General features: G+C 42.5%; 1 protein-coding gene across 5 annotated transcripts; it reads right to left on the bottom strand.

Annotated features, from left to right (window-relative positions):
• Positions 1-137: 137 nt before the first annotated feature.
• Positions 138-14,025, bottom strand: CNOT8 (CCR4-NOT transcription complex subunit 8). Of its 5 annotated transcripts, none has more exons than XM_061189899.1 (7): positions 13,995-14,025; positions 7,045-7,226; positions 5,699-5,892; positions 3,994-4,155; positions 3,122-3,266; positions 2,310-2,420; positions 138-631 (listed from the first exon to the last, which is right to left on the bottom strand). In XM_061189899.1, exons 2-7 carry the CDS (start codon positions 7,159-7,161, stop codon positions 482-484), a joined length of 879 nt encoding a protein of 292 aa, XP_061045882.1. In that variant the 5' UTR covers positions 7,162-7,226; positions 13,995-14,025; the 3' UTR covers positions 138-481. The 5 variants fall into 5 exon arrangements, with proteins under 5 accessions (XP_061045882.1, XP_061045880.1, XP_061045881.1 ...); XM_061189897.1 differs by lacking the exon at positions 13,995-14,025 and adding an exon at positions 12,901-13,080; XM_061189898.1 differs by lacking the exon at positions 13,995-14,025 and adding an exon at positions 12,805-12,861.
• Positions 14,026-18,355: the final 4,330 nt, after the last annotated feature.

Genomic DNA, 18,355 nt, shown 5'->3' with positions numbered 1-18,355 from the left:
ATATCTATAACCCACTTCACAAGACCACCACTTGGTTCCACTTTCCCTTGAAGCCCTCAGCTCAGCTGAGAATCACAGCAAGAAGTCTTCATCCTCAGAGATTAGCAACAAATTTAAAAGAAAAAGAATGACACAGGTAAGAGTTATATACATTTTACTAGTTTGTTTCTGACTTGTCCTGGATTTTAGAAGGTGTCAAATGAGCCATGGATGCTGGTGGCAGGAGGCAACTGGAGAAGAGAGGCTTAGGGATGAGGAATAGGGAAGACGTGTTTACAAATTCAGAGCAAACTCCCTTCTTCTGGATCTAAAATAAAGACATCTTTTGTCTTCAGTAAAACAAAAGTCTTTCTGTCAACGCAGGTGGTAGGTACAGTTTGCTCAAAAGACGCGTCTTCTCTTGGGGAGGAAGATAAGTATACACAGCCAGCACGTTAAGCACCGCTCTGGGGCCAGGCCCACCCGCAGAGCCTCGCCGCCATCACTGCTGCATGTTGCTGATGATCGCCAGGATGCTCATCTTCTCCTGGGCAGAGTCCACGTCCTCATTCTGCTTCTGGGCCACTCCCGTGCCCAGGCCATAGAGCCGCCCACAGTACTTGGCATCATCAATACTGTCTTCAAAAAACAACTGCAGAATAGGACAGAGAACCCCTGGTGAGAATCATGCCAAGAGTCATGCCAAGAATCAGGCCAAGCCGCAACACTACTACATCAGCACCTCCCAGCTCTCTTAAAGCCTTGAACACCTAGCCAACTAGAAACTAACTTCATAAAGAAAGGCTCCACACCTTTCCTACAGTCTTTTCATGCTCCTTTCTCTCTACATAGGCTCCCCTTTCTGAATAGACTTCCACTTTCCATGAGTTTGTACTGCCAGGATCCCTGTGCTGCTGTTGCTGTTTAATACAACTGCCTCTATCTCCTCCCTTCTCTTTAACAGGCAGTGCAATGGTTAAGAGCTTGAGCTCTAGACTCAGACTGACTCACTGTGTGATCTTAGAAAAATCACTTCAATGCTCCTTAAGCCACGGTTTCCTATCCGTAAAATGGGTAATATAACAATAGGTTGTTACGAGTGAGAAAATGGCCAGGAAGCACACACACAGCAAGGTATCTCACCCTTTTGGGCACTACTGGGCAGGTAACTCTCTGCTGGGGGGTGAGGAAGGCTGTCCAGTGTATTGTAGCACTGTAGGATGTTCAGCAGCATCCCTGGCTAGTAGCACACAACCCTACTCCCCCAGGTTATGACAGCCGAAAACGTCTCCAGACATTGCCAGAGGTACCTCAGAGGGCAAAATTGGGAGCATGATGCTGGCAGCTTTGTTCTTCTTCCTCAAGATTGCTTCGGCTACTTGGAGTCTTTTGTGGTTCCATACAAATTTTAGGATTATTTGTTCTATTTCTGTGAAAAATGCCACTGGAATTTTGATCAGGATTACATTCAATCTGTAGACTACTTTGGGTGGTATGGACATTTTAACAATATTAATTCTTCCAATCCATGAGCCCGGACTATCTTTCCATTTATTTGTGTCTTCTTCAATTTCTTTCATCAGTGTCTTAGAGTTTTCAGTATACTGGTCTTTCACCTCCTTGGTAAAATTTATTCCAAGGTTATTTTATTCTTTTTGATGCAATTGTAAATGGGATTGTTTTCATAATTTCTCTTTCTGATAGTTCACTATTAGTGTATAGAAACAACATATTTTTTATATTAATTTTTTATCCTGCAATTTTACTGGATTCGTTTATTAGCTCTAACAGTTTCTTGGTGGAGTCTTTGGGGTTTTCTATATATGTCATCTGCAAATAGTGACAGTTTTCCTCCTTTCTGATTTGGATGCCTTGTATTTCTTTTTCTTGCCTAACTGCTCCAGCTAGGACTTCCAATAACATGTTGAATAAAAGTGGAGAGAGTGGGCATCCTTGTCTTGTTCCTGATCTTAGAGGAAAAGCTTTCAGCTTTTCACCACTGAATATGATGTTAGCTGTGGGACATTTGATAATTAAAAGAACTTAGCATAAAATAAGTGGGTGGTTTCACAAATGTGTTCATATTATAGAAATCAGAAGAAAAGCAAATAATTGCAAGGATGAGAGGTGCTAGGAACACCAAGTACACTTCTGAGTGACCTCCATTTCAGAATGCTTCTTTGCCTCCCAAATCACATCTAATATACTGAACATATGCATAACAAACAAGCCAAAAAAAAAAAAAAAACACTGCTTTCAAAGTGATCACCAACTTCCAAGAGAAACTATAAATTTTCAACAAACCTCAGCCCAAAAAACCTTTGCCTTACCTCTTTCATCCTGAAGAATGCCATTCCCGTTAGCAGTGAGTCTGAGCCTGCCTGGTGCTGCCTTCCAATTCTCTGCAAATCCAACTGATCAGCAACTTCCTGAAGACCTCCCTGGAGATGTAAGGAAAACAAATATAATATTACAGACCCGACTTCTCTACTGGAGTCAACTATGTCTATTCTTGAGTTTACTTCTTGTGGTGACAGGAAGTAGGAACAGGCCATTTACTTAACAGGTCTTCCCCAGCAGTATCCCCTTTTTAGCCCTCCAAATGATACACTGTGTTATATTCCACTTTTCACTCCGTTCGTTCTTTTCTGTATTGTTAATTCTGTCAGACCTCCGCCCCTGAAAGTCCTCACTGCTGTAAAACAAGGTTGGGGAAATAGTAAATGCCAATCCAATTCTAGATGGCAAACCTCTTTTGTCAACAATTTATTAGAGGAGGGAGTTCTTAAATTGTCTAGAGCTAAGAACCCCTCTTAGAGTCTGGTACACTGCAGACCCCATTCCTAACAAATCATACATATACCTCAGGTCTCCAACTGTTTCACTAGGTTCGTGGGCCCTAAGTGAAGAATGCCTGCCTTAGGGTGAGAGTAGCAGAAGGCTCCCTTCATGCCCAGGTTAAAGACAGTTACCACACAAACCCCTGTGCCAATCACCTCTGTATATACCCTGTCTAGCACCATGCTGGCACCTAGCAGGCGCTCAAGGACACATGCGGAACAAACTGCAATAAAGCACAACGACAAGTCTGCATTTTTGTCTTCTTCTTGTCGTTACTACTATGAAGAAAAATATCGTGTACCTTAAGATTTTTGCAACTTTTCATCAGGTATTTCACATCATAAATGGACGGGAAGAAAAGGTTCAGAATGTGAAAGAATTCATGTTCCTCTTCTGGCAAACGAGAATCCGTGAGTAACTTTACCATGTAGCCAAAGTCATAGCCACTGCGAGGAGAGAATGAGGCAGTAAGGTGAACGAGCAGGAGTTAACAGGCCCCGGCATTCAACTGCTTCATTTCTCAGAGCTTATGATGCTACCTCACGTTAGGAACTTTCAGTTTTCCAAAGTAGTTTATCCTGTACTCTGAACTTTCCATTAAATAACCACATAACAGATTAATATGAGAGATATATAAGAGAACCCAAGGGTTTATAAATGTGGGTTTTATTCATCAAAAATTCAAACGTACTGAAAGGTATGGAGTCCCCTGGTGGGCTAGTGGTTAGGATTTGGCACTTTCACTGCTGTGGCCCAGGTTGAATCCCTGGTCGGGGACTGAGATCCCACAAGCCATGCGGGGCGACCAAAAAAAAAAGAAAAGGTACTGAAAGGTAAAATAACTTCTCCTAAGGGGAATTTGGCTTTTGAGTACCCAGGAAACTCCAGGCCAGCCTTTTAAATGACAAGAAAAAGATGACCAAGTGCTTCCATCCTTCCCACCCTCCACCTTTCCACCTGACATATGCCCACTGCAGCCACATGATACAGCCTAGTACTGTGTGAAATAAACCAGTATGCGCTCCAAAGTGTTTTCTGAAAAACTGAAATGTTACCATTTCAACTTTGTAACTGCTAGTGAGCAACAAAAGAGTGCCAAGAGGACTGCAAAAACAACATAAGAATTCAATTCCTTGCTTCCAAAGGAAGAGAAAAACACTCTCTTAGACTGACCTGTGAAATGAAAGCCATTTGACATTGTCACAGAGAACCACTCCTGATGTCATAAGCAGCTCTGCAAAGTGCAATGTGTCAATCCCTTCCTCTTCATGCTTCTGAAACTGCAGTCCTGAGTTAGCAAGGAGATCTATGGAATCCTGGGAGTACATGTCCTCTCTAAAAAGAGAAGGTGTTTACTTCTTAGCTGGTGGTAAGGTAACAGAAGTAGTGGGCAACAATATTACCATCACCTTATAAATTATAGAATAAGTATTCTTTTTTTTTTTAATTTTTTTTTTTTATATTTTATTTATTTATTTTTGGCCGTGTTGGGTCTTCATTGCTGCTTACTCTAGGAAGTTCCTAGAGTAAGTATTCTTGAAATACTTTCATAATTTAAGAATAAATCAATTCATTCCTTCCAGTATTCTAGCAAACACACAAAGTAATCTTACCTGTGACAGAAAGAAAAACGGGATTTTTCCCCCACAAAATAAGTGTCTTAATAATGAAAGATCCACATTTTCTCATTATTTAATGAAAAGCAGGACTTCCCTGGTGGCGCAGTGGTTAAGAATGTGATCTTTTGTGTCTGGCTTCTTTCCCTTAACATAATGTTTTCAAAACTCATCCATGTATAGCATATGTCAGTACTTTCTCTCTCTGTACTGTGCAGTAACATTCCATGGCATGGATATACCACATATAGCCATTCCTCAGATCACAGACATTTGGACTGTTTCCAATTTGGGGCCTTTATGAATAATGCTGCTATGAACACTCACATACAAGTTTGACATGGATGTATGTCTTCACTTCTCTTGGGTGGAATTGCTGGGTCATATGGTAACTCTATTTTTAACCTTTTGAGAAACTGCCTGTTTTCCAAAGAGGCTGCATTATTTTATATTCCCAATAGCAATACATGAGAGTTCTAATTTCTCCACACCCTCACCAACATTTGTTATTATGTCTTTTTGATCACAGCCACCTAGTGGGTATGAAGTAGTATCTCATGGTTTTGGTTTGCATTTCCCTAATGACTAATGGTGGTGACCATCTTTTCATAAGCTTATTAGCCATTTCTAAATCTTCTTTGGAGAAATGTCTATTCAGATCTTGTGCCCATTTTTTTAATTAATTAATTTATTTATTTATTTATTTATTTATGGCTGTGTTGGGTCTTCATTGCTGCGCACGGGCTTCTCTCTGGTTGCGGCGAGCGGGGGCTACTCTTCGTAGCAGTGTGCGGGCTTCTCATTGCAGTGGCTTCTCGTTGCGGAGCACAGGCTCTGGGCAGGCGAGCTTCAGTAGTTGTGGCTCGCGGGCTCAGTAGCTGTGGCTCGCAGGCTCTAGAGCACAGGCTCAGTAGTTGTGGCGCACGGGCTTAGTTGCTCCACGGCATGGGGAATCTTCCCAGACCAGGGCTCAAGCCCATGTCCCCTGCACTGGCAGGCAGATTCTTAACCACTGCGCCACCAGGGAAGTCCTTGTGCCCATTTTCAACTAGGCTGTCTTTTTATCGTCGACTTGTAAGAGTTCTTTAAGAGGGACTTTACTTTTTGAGATTCCTTACTCCATCTTCTGCTTGACTACTCTCTCCAACCCCTACTTGGGTTTGGTGGAAACAAAACTTAAAATTAATAAAATCAGTTAGAAATCAGTCTGCACAAATGTAGCACATCTAAGAATAACATTGAGAAGTGTCTCAGACACTTACGTAAGGTTGAATTTGAAGTTGAACTGCCAAGTGTTGATTCCAGAAGGATATTCTCCCTTCTCATTCGTGAATGTAAGGCCCAGCTGGATAATTTTTAAAAGGTCAACATTGCACCGTAAAAGCTGATACTGGTAATCTATGGAACTACGAAATTCACCAATGGGTCGCACCACAACACCTGGAAATTCTGTGTCCTAGAAAAGGAAAAAGTCTCTCATCGTAAGGTTTCACGAAACTTATGCTGACTTGACCATTCATAAATAAAAGTTTTACCTCAATTTATAAAAGTTATGTGACAAGCCCCAAGCTCAGGCACAAAAATTCACCTTAAAATACTGATTTCATTGATCTATACAGAAGGAGCACTAGAAACACGAAGCTTTACACAATGACTTGGAGATCCTAAGCAGGATGTGAATAGAAGTAGTTGACTAACTCTAGGTCTATTAAGAACATTCTAGGTTCGGGAATTCCCTGGCGGTCCAGTGGTTCGATCCCTGGTCGGGGAACTAAGATCCCACAAGCCACGCAGCACGCCCGCCACCCCGCCAAAAAAAAAAGAACATTCTAGGTTCATATACAGTTAATTAGGAACAGTCTAGGTTGAGAACGAAACACTATATAAATAAAAATGCAAATATAGGAAAGTGAAACAGCCATTCAACAAAAGTAATAAATAGCCACATTTGGCTTAAAGTAAAAAGCCTGGAACAAGATCAGAGAGAGTTCTGAATACCAGGCTGAAGACATAAGTCTACACCCTCCACAGCAGGAGTTGCAAACTCCAGGCAGCTAACGTAACAGAGTAAAGTGTGCAGGGTGTTAAAATGGTTATGAGTAATGGGGACTGGAGCAAACTAAAGGGTACATGCCTCCCCTAAAAGAGGCTCTTGATATCACTATGATACGTGCCTCCCTCCAGCCACTCAGTGTCAGGCAGGAATGTAGACCCTATAATGCCAGATCTGTCCATTTCTTCCAGAGATACCAGAAATCTGGAATTTAAGTAAGGTCTCTTGATTTTTAAATGTTGGCAACTACTTTTTAAAAACTGCTTTAACACTGCCAGTCAAATTCACCATACCTGTGGAATATATGTGCCCTATGGACTGAGACAACTTCTGTTTAAAGACTTGCAAACAAAAGTAACATCATAAACACTAGATACTAGAGGTTACATCCTTTTCAGACACACAGGCTACCTTGATGTCTCATAAAAGCAACATAACCTTCCATCATGTTTAATTTACCATGGCTTTAGTGTAATCATTTCTTTCAAAAATCTCACACTGAATATTCCCTAAGTCCATACCAGAAGGTGAGTCAAACAGAGTAGAGCTCTTTACCATGGCAATATAACTGTAACTGAGCACGATTTCTCGGATCTTCCTCATCTCTTCTTCTAGATTGCTGGCCCAGACTTCACAGATGACCTGGCTGTTCTCCACAAGTGCCGCAGGCATCCTGAAGAAACGTGAAGTCGCTTTCAGCTGACTATGTTAGAGGGCAAGTCAATGGTTGATCTGATCTACATTCAAAAACATATTTTGAAATCACATTAATTTACATACTGGCATTAAGACATTAACAAAGACATCAAAACAGCATTTTACCATCACTTCATCAGCTTAGGCTAAAACATTAGGACTATTATATTTATTCTCCATTTTATATGATGAGGGAACCTGCCTTTGTCAAAACAGACACACCCACAAACACACACACACACACACACACACACACACTCACTCTCCCTCCCTCAGTTCTTTAACCTGAAGAAAATAAACTTACTTAAGAAACATGAAGAAACTTTTGCCCAAGCTGCCCTTTAGCACAGAAATGAAACCATTGCCCTAAACCAGTTTTTGAGCCCTCTCCAGACTACCTAAAGACTAAAATAGTCCCCTGTTAACACAAATATGCCCTTACCATGACTTTCACATCACTTTGCACAGGGACCAAATCATGGAAACATTTCTAAAGCAATCAGTTTAGCCAGTTTAAATGTACTGGGATCTCCGAAAGCCTGAAAGAATGTGGACCTGAACTCTCACACTGAAGTCCTAGCACCGTATGATGAATATGGATGTGGGACTTGCCCCTCCACTCCCCCAAAAAAGGAAATTCTTTTTCCCGACAATCCAAAAGTCAAATACAACTAGAGGCAAATAGATCATGAAGTGAGAGATTTAAGTTGTAAAAACCAATCCCAAGTTGAACAACCACAATGAAAATCAGAATTTATTAATGTCTACTTTTCAACATACAATATTATAAAGAAACTAAGTATCAATTCAACAATAAAAATAGAGAAGACAGCAGGTATAAATAATTCAACCAGAAGCAGAATGATTGATAGTGTATATTCTGGGAGGAAACTGGGGAGGCAACAGTATTCTACACGATAAAACTCAACATGGTTCAGCCTCAGAGTAATGCTGTTATTATAGCAATGATATGCTTAGTTATAAAAAGACGAAAAGGAGCTTATCATAAGGGGATTTACTTAAAACGCAAGCCCACGCACAGATCCTCAACACAATGTAAGAGTGGGCTCCAGCACATATATTTAAGGGACAATTCCTAGAAAGAGTAAAACGAACCTTTGCTTTCTACTTTCAAGATAGGCAGATACAACAATAAGAATCTGGATCAAAACAAAATTGGCATTCTCAAGTGTCATCATTTCTCTGAGACACTTCTGAGAAAACAATCTATTGGTTTGTCACCAACCCTTGAAGATTCCATTTATTCAAGTTACTCTACACTTTGACAGATGCTTCTCTGAAATTATAGTAGACTTACTGTAATTACTCTGAAACTTAAGTAGACTGTGGTAGCTTCCTAACAAATACGGGTGAACACTTCTTAAAGGCAGAATCCATTTCTTCTCATTTTTGTTCTATGCACAATGGGCATGAATTAAAGGCATGCAGATGAAGAAATCAAGAACATCAGAAAATGGCAGAAGTTCAGACTGAGCGTGGAGTAAATTCCACTCTCTGACCATAATCAAGAAAATGTTGGGGGAATTCCCTGGCGGCCCAGTGGTTAGAACTCAGCGCTCTCACTGCGAGGGGCCACAGGTTCAATCCCTGGTCGAGGAACTAAGATCCCACAAGCCACGCAGCAAGGCCAAAAAGACAAAAAAGAAAATGTTGGGGCTCAGAACTTTAGATTCTAAACCATGCTTAAGGTTTTCCCCTGCAAAAGGGCATAAAACCATTTCTATGCCCATTAATGTTAAATCAGTACCACTTCGCTTCCTTATTTCCCTAACTGAAACAATGCACTCCCTTTTTGGTGTCAGTTTAAACACAACCATAAACTACTTTAGGGGAAGTGGGTATCACTGATTGAAACATTTCCATAAGAGCAAAAGCAACTAAAGGGACTCAAGCAAAAAATGTCTTTGGCCTCCAAGCAGCAAAGAGCAGACTTAAAAAGAGGGCAATTAGATATTTACATTAAACCCTTAGAACAAGGCTCCCCAGCTAAGAAGCTCTTAAGGTTTTATCAAAAGAACTCAGGAAACAATATGAAGAGGCTCCCTCTCGTCAAATAAAATATGATATGAACATCATTATGGCTAATTACTACGATGCATCACGACTTTTCAGATAGAGATTTAAATCCAGGAGTTCGTAATGAACTAAGAAAATAAATTTCATTGGCCACCACTGGAGGATGCTAATGAATGGACTTATTTTTAAAAATACGTATCTTGTCTTCCCTATATAAACTGTAACCCCAAGTAACCAAATAGTTGAAGGAAAGTTTCTCTTTATAAAAGTTGTATAAATAAAAATAAATAGGGAATGACAGACTATCACCGTTTTGTAACCCCTAATGAATTTAGAGATCTGGGCAATAATCATAATGGCATTTATACGTAATTTCCAGAAAAGGCAACTCTATAAAGGCAGAAAAGACTACATGGTGGGATGGGACTGAGAGTTACATAAATGGGAATGAGATATCTTACTGAGGTGACAGAAATGTCCCCAAACTCCATTAAAATGATTATTGCACAACTCAGTAAATTTACTAAAAATCACTGAGTTTTACATGAAAATGGGTGAGTTTTATAGTATGTAAACTATATCTCAATAAAGTTGTTAAAATAATCACTAGGGCTGTAATCATCACAAAAAGAGACCACCAGGTATTATGTGCCTCAAAACAACACATCACCACTATGAAACAGTCTTGACCAAAAAAAAATCTAACTTGAATCTGACCAAGCCTCTAGATTTAACTACTAATGTACAGAAAATACAGACAGAGAAACATATTAAGTGACACCAGAGAAATGCAATCAGCAAAATCCAGAAACTTCTATAGGAAACTAGAGAACCCAGCTTCTTCAACAAATAAATTACAAGAAATAAAAGTAAAAGACTCTCAGGAGACCTATCAGTCAATCAAAACATACAGACCTAAATTAAACCCTGCTTTAAACAAGTGATAGGAAAAAAAAAACAAAAAAAAACTATAACATTTCTGAGACAAGTAGAAGTCTGAACAATGCCTGATTTGGGTTTTTTGTTTCAGGGTTTTGCTTATTTTGCTTTTTTTTTCTTTCTGGTGTTATACCGTGGTTATGGTTTTTTTTAAAAAAGAGTTCTTACCTTTTAGAGATAATGAAAAATAGTTATAAGTGATACGATATGAAATGTGGGGTTTGCTTCAAAATAACAGTGAAGAAAACTCACAATAATTTTGTACAGTACTATCTTTCTCTACATTTTACAGATAAGAAAACTGAAATGCAGAGGCATTAATTTTAAAAGGTAGTGTCCATGGCTTCCATTTCCAAGAATATTCTTTTTACAATACAGGGGTTGGGGATTAAGAGGTACAAACTATTATGTAAAAAATAAGCTACAAGGATATATTGTGCAACACAGGGAATATAGCCAATATTTTATAGTAACTGTAAATGGAGTATAACGTTTAAAAATTGTGAATCACTATGTTGTACATCTGTAACTTATATAACACTGTACATCAACTATACTTTAATTTAAAAATTTTTTTGTATTATTTTTAAAAGCTAACCATTGTTATACATATCTGACAAACAAGGAAGTCAAAACCAGACCAGTGGCAAAACATTTAAGACATTCTTCCATCAAACCCTTACCTAGGAAAACTTGCAAGCCCCAAATATAGTGCCACACAAACACTGAAAAGGAATCACATTGCACACATTTAACTTAGCATAAATTACTGGATATGCTAGCCAAAAAAGAAATAATAATAATAATAAAATAATACTAGCAATTCTGCCTGCCACTTTCCACTCAGTGAGCACATGCTCCAGTATGAGCCTAAAATGAGGATCACAAACATACCATTCCCCTTGGTTATTAGTCTTCCGCCTTCTAAGCCTCTCAGAGCCAGCACTGCACAGTGCAGAATGACTCTATGCCATTCACTTATGTTTATTTGTGCAACACGGCCCCTAAAGGTAAACCTAACTACTCTACCTGGGTTACAACCAAAGAAATAGTAACAAGTTTCAAAACTGAAGGAAAAACGACTGTGCTGGATTTACTGAGAAACACTATGGCCACCTCCAACCCCGCACCTTCCTAAGGAATTTTTAAGGATAATTTTGGTTGCATGCATTGCTTGCCTTGCAGGCTGACTTTAAAACTTGACTGCCACATGAGCTACTCTACATGAAAGAAAAATACAAGCCCTGATACCTGCTGTTTCCCAGTACTAGACTGTATAAGAAGGTCACCCAGGAGTTACTGAGGTCTCTGCCCTGCGCTCATCTGTAGAACAAACTGTGCAGTTCGCCCCCCAATGACCTACAGTGTAAACTTCTCCAAAACAAAACTCCCTACTAACCCAGGAAAGCTCTGAAGAGCAAGTAAATGATAAAGGCGACCGAAAGCTTTCTCTGCAAGCAATCCAGAGTGCCAGACCTTGCTGGAGAAAAGCATGTTTTGGTTTTTCTGATTTTGTTTTGTTTAAGGCTAAGAGTGCAAGGAAACAATAAACATCACTTCCCCATTCTAGACGACCGGACAAAGGCTTTGCCGCGCATGGGTAAGATGAAAAAGGAAGTAGCAGCACTTCAGAAGAAATGGCAGCCGATTGGAAGAGGGTTCTTTCTATCCACGGCTGCGGGGGCCGCAGTCCTCCGTCCCCGCCAAACACAGTATCCCAAGACACCACCCTCGACCGAACCGCAGTTCAACCAGTTCTTCAAACCACCCATGTGGCCCAGGCCTGTGAGCTGGCTCCTCCAGAGCCAAGAGCTCGGGTTCATAAAGCCACCGAACAGCAAGGAAAAGTTGCGGGGACGCAAGAACCAACAGGGCGAAGCCCGCAAGGTTCCAAAGTCAGGTCCTCTGACTCACACCGTCTCTCGTCATCCTTCTCTTCCTGTTCAGGATCACTCTCCCTCTTCAAACCACCCTCATCCCTCTCCTCCTCCTAACTCCCTTTCTTCTCTCTCTCTTTTTTTTTTTTGTAAAACGAAGATTTTTAAATTGCATGCCTTAGGGGCAGAAAGACCTAAATTCGAAGCCAGGACACGGACGAGCTGTGTGGCTTTGCATAAGTTACTTAACCTCTCTCGTGCCTCAGTTTTCCCTTCTTGTAAAATGGGTCGTCTACTGGTGGTGCAAACCTCGGAGGACTGCTGTAAGGGGTAACAGAATGAAGCATATAAGGTGCTGGCACATATCACTAGGACATTAATATCGTGTGGTAGTGGTGGTTATTATGACTACTATTCGATGGACCTCTTTCTCTTTTCACACACCCTGTCCCTCTCGCACGCTCCCACTCCCCTTCCTCCCGCAGGCCCCCGATGGCCTCCCACACTCTCTCATCTCACGCTCCTCTCTGATAAGCGGGAGCCCGCTTACCCTGACCGGCAGGGCCCGCGAAGCGCGGGCAGACGGGCTGGCGAACAGACTACCCGGGAGCAGCGTGACCCGGTGTTCTCCGCCCGCTGCCCCGGATCGGCTCCTAGAACCGAGCGGCCCAGTGAGATGAGCGCCCTCATGCCCAGAGCGACCTTACGCACAGCCCTCCAAACAACCTGGCCGCACCGCTCTACCCACCCGATCCTCCCGACTCGCCTGCTCCCTTCGCGTCACTCCAGGCGGGCGCGCGCCTGACGCTGCCTGCCCCTCCCCTTCTGCGCGCCCCGGCGACTCCGTGCGTGTTCGCCCAACCTGTGAGCTCGCGGGAGCGGCGCGCAGGCACAAAACCAACAGGGCGCCGCGAAAACGGCGGGGCGGGGCGACCTCAGACGACGCAAGTGAAATACGGCCCCCTACGGCCTTCGCTGAGTTAGTTTCGCTGGTTCAATTCACCAGGATCACTGCTCCTCCATTTCGGTTCTACTTCTGTGCGCTCAGAGGCGGTGTGGTCTAGAACTAGCTCCCCGTGGTGGGCGTGGCCTAGCTCGACCAAAGGCCGAGGAAAGGGCGTGGCCCGTCTGACCAAATCCTCCAAATTACAACCTCCCCGTCTACCTTCTTTGAAGGGCCATTAATATCGACGGGAGCTGACTTGGGAGGAGGTTCGCTGGGGGAGATCCTGACCGCTTCCTTCTGTACTAATGCGGCCCCCTGGACCCTTCACTTACAAAACCTCTACCATATGGCTTCCTTTCTGGCAAACAGTGGGTTGGGGGTGGGGCAGCACCCCGAAACCGAGTCTGGGTGACGTCAGCCAAGGCCCGCCTCCCCCTTCCGAGCCTCGGGGAGCTGAGCAAGCAGCGTTACCATAGCAACCGGCCCGCTAGGGTCCGCTCGAGTTACAAAGAAGATGCAGCCTAGGTTGGGGAGACGCAGGGCGAGCGCTGGCGCCCTCCTGCTTCCCGAGAAGGTCCGAGACCTGGCGGGCGCTAAGCGAGCTCGCCAGATCTTCCTTGCGAGACCAGTGGGGTCCAGGCCTAGCTTAGGAGGTTCCTTCAAAGCTACCAACCGCCCTACTATTCTCTGTGAATCCTGTTTGGAAAGAGAGCTCTTCGCCAACGCCTGTCCTTAGCAGCGTTTGTTCTCCAGTGGTGGGAGAGAAGACAAAGCACTGACTTCCCGCACACAGCTATCAGTTCCGGGCCGCCCTCCTAGTGAGTCGCGCAAGACCTCCACCCTGTCCCTCCCTACGAGAAGGTGCGGACTCCCCAGAGCATGGCTGTGGTCATACTCCTTGATGCCTTCCCTCGAAGGGGGCTGTTAAGTGGATAGCAAATTCACCCCCAAGTCCCTGCACCTTCCTACTTTTAACTATTTCCCCCTAAAGAGGCTCTCCAAAATCCTACCTACGTTTCCGAGACTGGAGGCAGGGCAAGTCTTCAGCGGCAATTCCAACCTGGATTCCCAAAAGCTAGTCTCCAGGGACGTGAACCCGCCCCCCCATCAAATGAACTTTCTGAACACTCCTCCCCTTCTCCCCTTCACATGAGTGTCTGTCTCCGTATCTGTAACATACGGATATGAATAACTATCTCAGCGGATGTTTGCGTTAATAAATGGAAAAACCACCCCACACTGTAGAAGATATATAAGTGTATTCAATAAATAATTGTTTCTGGCCTGTCTCAGTTTGTTATCCCCCAGATATTCAGTGTTTGTTAGCTCTGCTGCAGACTTAGCACTCTTGTCATTCTGTTCAGCAATACTGTGATGGAGAAAGCAGGTAAGCCGCTCCCTTCCCCCTATCCTGTGAGTTTCTAATATCCTGTAATCCACTCTGTAATTACATTCAGGAGAGCGTAGGCCTATCAGCAGCTAGTCACATGAAGAGCAGCCTGTTTTTTCCTGCAGCACTGGGCCTGGTGTGCACTGAAACAATCAAGCAGGAAACGTACCCCATCTCCTTCCCCCTAATGCCCCCTCACCCAGAACTGATTGTTCATTTCTCAGGTTACTGAAGACAAGGGTAACACAAACACAATGATGGCTTGTGTTTCCAGAGACATTAGAGTGTTTGTTGCAAACAATGGATTTTATGCTGCTCTTATTGCAAAATTAGAACAATTGTGTAAATCACTGATTCCTGATGGGAGGGAGGCCCCAAACAAATAAGAGGGTAGTTGGAGTAGAATATATTCATTAATATAATATCACATTTGAAAAAAAACCTATTGCTTCTGAACTACAAACTATAGAAAGTAAGGCTTAAACATCTCAGCTGGGAGAGTATAGGTTTTAAAAAACCGAGGAACATTGCTTGTAAAACGGGTCTCCTTAAGAACCAGACACGGTGATTTCCTTAGCCAGCCAAGCCTTTCCGTTATTACCAATTCTAAATAAATCTAACAAGATGAATTCTTAAACTGGAATATGTATAGGAAGATAAAATCTAATATACATATTTGGGTTTGAAATATTTTGAAAATGGAGAAAAAGGTAAATGCCTCCAGGCATATAGTACTGCTATATGAGCCCAAATCTCAAAAACCTTTATAGAGTGCTGACACACCTAGATGCCTGTCAGCTGATTAATTCCATTGCATTACAGTACCCACTGCCCCAAGCTTAGACAAGGTCTGTCACTTTGTATAATGTTGTTTTTTTATCAGATAATATATATATATATCTTTACATTCAACTGAAGATGCATCCAGCTGGCTGGTTTCCTTGGTATAGTTGGATAAATTTCCTGCTTTTGAAGTGTGTTGTCCCGGCTTTTCCTACATAATAGAAAAACCTTCTGACTCTTGACAATTATCAGCAGAGCATCAAACTTCCCCTAAATGTAAAGCAAGGGTCATGTTTCACGACTAAGCATTTGAGTATTATTTTGATCTTTTGATTACAAACTGAAAAACCTTCTGATCTCTGATTAGATCAGAGATCAGAGTTCTTTTTTTTTTTTTTTTTTTATTTATTTTTGGCTGTGTTGGGTCTTCGTTTCTGTGCGAGGGCTTTCTCTAGTTGCGGCAAGTGGGGGCCACTCTTCATCACGGTGCGCGGGCCTCTCATTATCGTGGCCTCTCTTGTTGCGGAGCACAGGCTCCAGACGCGCAGGCTCAGTAATTGTGGCTCACAGGCCTAGTTGCTCCGCGGCATGTGGGATCTTCCCAGACCAGGGCTCGAACCCGTGTCCCCTGCATTGGCAGGCAGACTCTCAACCACTGTGCCACCAGCGAAGCCCCAGAGTTCATTTTTTAAAATCCAGAAATAGGTATCATTTTATTTGTATCTCATTTGATTTTCCTTCTCCCTTGGAGTCTACTAAACTAACAATATTTCAAAATCTACCAATAGTAATCATAAGACTTATTTCCACAGCTGAGAGGGTCCATCAAGGTGTCCTAACTAATACATTCCCCTAATTTCACAATAATTAAATAATTTTAGGTTACCCAGCTCCCAAAGATAGGACCAGGATTTGAGTCTTCTGATTTCCAGTCCAGTATGGGATTGGGTGTTCATCCAATCAGTTGTGTTTATGGTCCATTTGCTATGGGCAGGGCTGCATTTTGACACTGGAGGATGCACTGGTGAATGAAACTGACATGGTTCCTGGCTTGGTGGAGCTTAACATTTGGAGGCAGGGACTGACAATAAAACAAGTAAGCAAGCATTCAAGTAAGAAATAAAAGGATAATGAAATTTTTGATAGCCATCATGAAGGAAACTAATGAGGTAAAAGTCATGGAGAGTAACTGGATTGGGGGAAGATATAGGCAATTACTTAAAGAAGACCTCTCTGAGAAGGTGGCATTTGGGCAGAGATGAGAAGGACAAGAAGGACGAAACGAGAGAGAGAGAGAGAGAGAGAGAGGGAGAAAGAGAGGCATGGGCAGTTGGGAGCAGTAAAAGGATTAGAAGTGAGTTTTCTGTGTTAGAGGTAGTGAAAGGCCAGGGCAGCCACCAAGAGGTGGAGCAAAGGCAGAGTGGCTCCACAGGAAAGCAGAGGCCCAGTGAGCCTAAAGGCTGGGAGGCTTTAAACTGCACCCTGTTCAAAGTGAATCAGGAAACCCAGAAGGATTTTACTTACAGGAATGACCTGATCCAATCTATGTTTGTTTTTTGTTTTGTTTTTTGGGTTTTTTTGGCCACATGGCACGTGGGATCTTAATTCCCCGACCAGGGATTGAACCCATCCGTGGCCCCTGCATTGGAAGCGCTGAGTCTTAACCACTGGACTGGCAGGGAAGTCCCCCGATCTATGTTTTTAAAGATTACATTAAAAAAATAAATAAATAGGGACTTCCCTGGTGGCGCAGTGGTTGAGAATCTGCCTGCCAATGCAGGGGACACAGGCTCGATCCCTGGTCCAGAAAGATCCCACGTGCCGTGGAGCAACTAAGCCTGTGCGCCACAACTACTGAGCCCGTGTGCCACAACTAATGAAGCCCGCGCGCCTAGAGCCCGAGCTCTGCAACAAAAGAAGCCACCGCAACGAGAAGCCTGCGCGCCACAACAAAGAGTAGCCCCCGCTCGCCGCAACTAGAGAAAGCCCGCGCGCAGCAACAAAGACCCAATGCAGCCAAAAATTAAATAAATAAATAAATAAAGATTACCTTGACTCTCAGGGTCAGAGAATGGAGTAAAGGCAGAGACATCTTAATTTTTTTTATTTGAATTACAGTAAATTTGATAAGAAAAGAAAGCTAGCTTCCCCCAGGCATGATAAATATGTTGCCTATGGAAATATTTGATGATAACTTAGGTAATTTTACTAGGTGAGTCTGATTAAGAGTTACTTGCCACTACTTCTTTTGATTTTTGTTACTGTGAAACTCATCAAGGCTGCTAACTGAATATTCAGTACTTTATAAAGAAGAAAGTTGATCTCTGTCTGTACAGAGCGAGGCAAACAGAAATACAAGCCAATGGAAAGAGAGCAGGAAAGCACATCAATATAGATAAGAGTAAAACTTTTACTTTGGGGCTCTCTAGTCACTTCTGAAGCTCCCTTCTCTAGCTCTTCCTTCCTCTCCCTGTTCGTGAATGTAACAAACCTATCTCTGGTGTTACAGCCAGATCTCAAAAAACCCCTGTGATTTTTTTTTATTTTTTATTTAATGTGACCAGTGTTGAGGATCTTGTTTTGAACTTCTGTAACATTCTGTAATTTTCTAGGAGCAATGGGACCCAAAGGCTTCAGAATATCTCTGAAGTTTCTAAGCAGATGTGTTTGTTTGTGGGATAAGGGATATATTCCAGAAAAATTGGTAAACACAGTTATAAGTCTCAACTCCATTAGAAATAGAATGGGCCTCAGAGATCCTCTAATCCAACTGGCTCATTTTACAGATGAGGAAACTGAGAGGCCGAGGTCACAAAGATGATCAGTGGCAGTGCTCAGTTTGAACCCAGATCTACCTTCTTCCAGGATCTCAGGGCCTCTCCTCCCTTTAAAGGAGATCAGCTAAGGGAGGGGCCATCTTACACAACCTTGAAATAACAGGAAAGCTAAACAAGTCCTCAAAATTAGAATGGAGAGAAAACCCAGAGGACCAGAGAGATATTCTCGTTTGTGCAAGCTCTACTGAGAACCTACTATGTGTGAGAGTTATTAGAGCCATGAAGATACATAAAGCTCCTATTTGACCTGATTACAGAAAAAATTACCTGCTACTCTAGGGAGTGTTGAACACATAAGCTAAGAAAGTTCAGAAAGAAAAGAACAAGTGATTTCCCTGGTGGTGCAGTGGTTAAGAATCCA

The sequence above is a fragment of the Eubalaena glacialis genome, chromosome 4, assembly GCF_028564815.1.
Source record: "Eubalaena glacialis isolate mEubGla1 chromosome 4, mEubGla1.1.hap2.+ XY, whole genome shotgun sequence".
In the NCBI taxonomy this organism is placed as follows: Eukaryota; Metazoa; Chordata; class Mammalia; order Artiodactyla; family Balaenidae; genus Eubalaena; species Eubalaena glacialis.
Note: the sequence above shows the minus strand (reverse complement) of the source record. Positions and strands in the feature narration are given on the sequence as shown.

Excerpts from the sequence above, each read along its gene's own strand:
- CNOT8 (XM_061189899.1), bottom strand. The coding sequence starts at position 7,161 with ATGCCTGCGGCACTTGTGGAGAACAGCCAGGTCATCTGTGAAGTCTGG. Across the intron at positions 4,156-5,698 it reads AACTTCAAATTCAACCTTAC|AGAGGACATGTACTCCCAGG; the intron begins GTAAGTGTCTGA and ends TTCTCTTTTTAG. Across the intron at positions 632-2,309 it reads CATTCTTCAGGATGAAAGAG|TTGTTTTTTGAAGACAGTAT; the intron begins GTAAGGCAAAGG and ends CCTATTCTGCAG.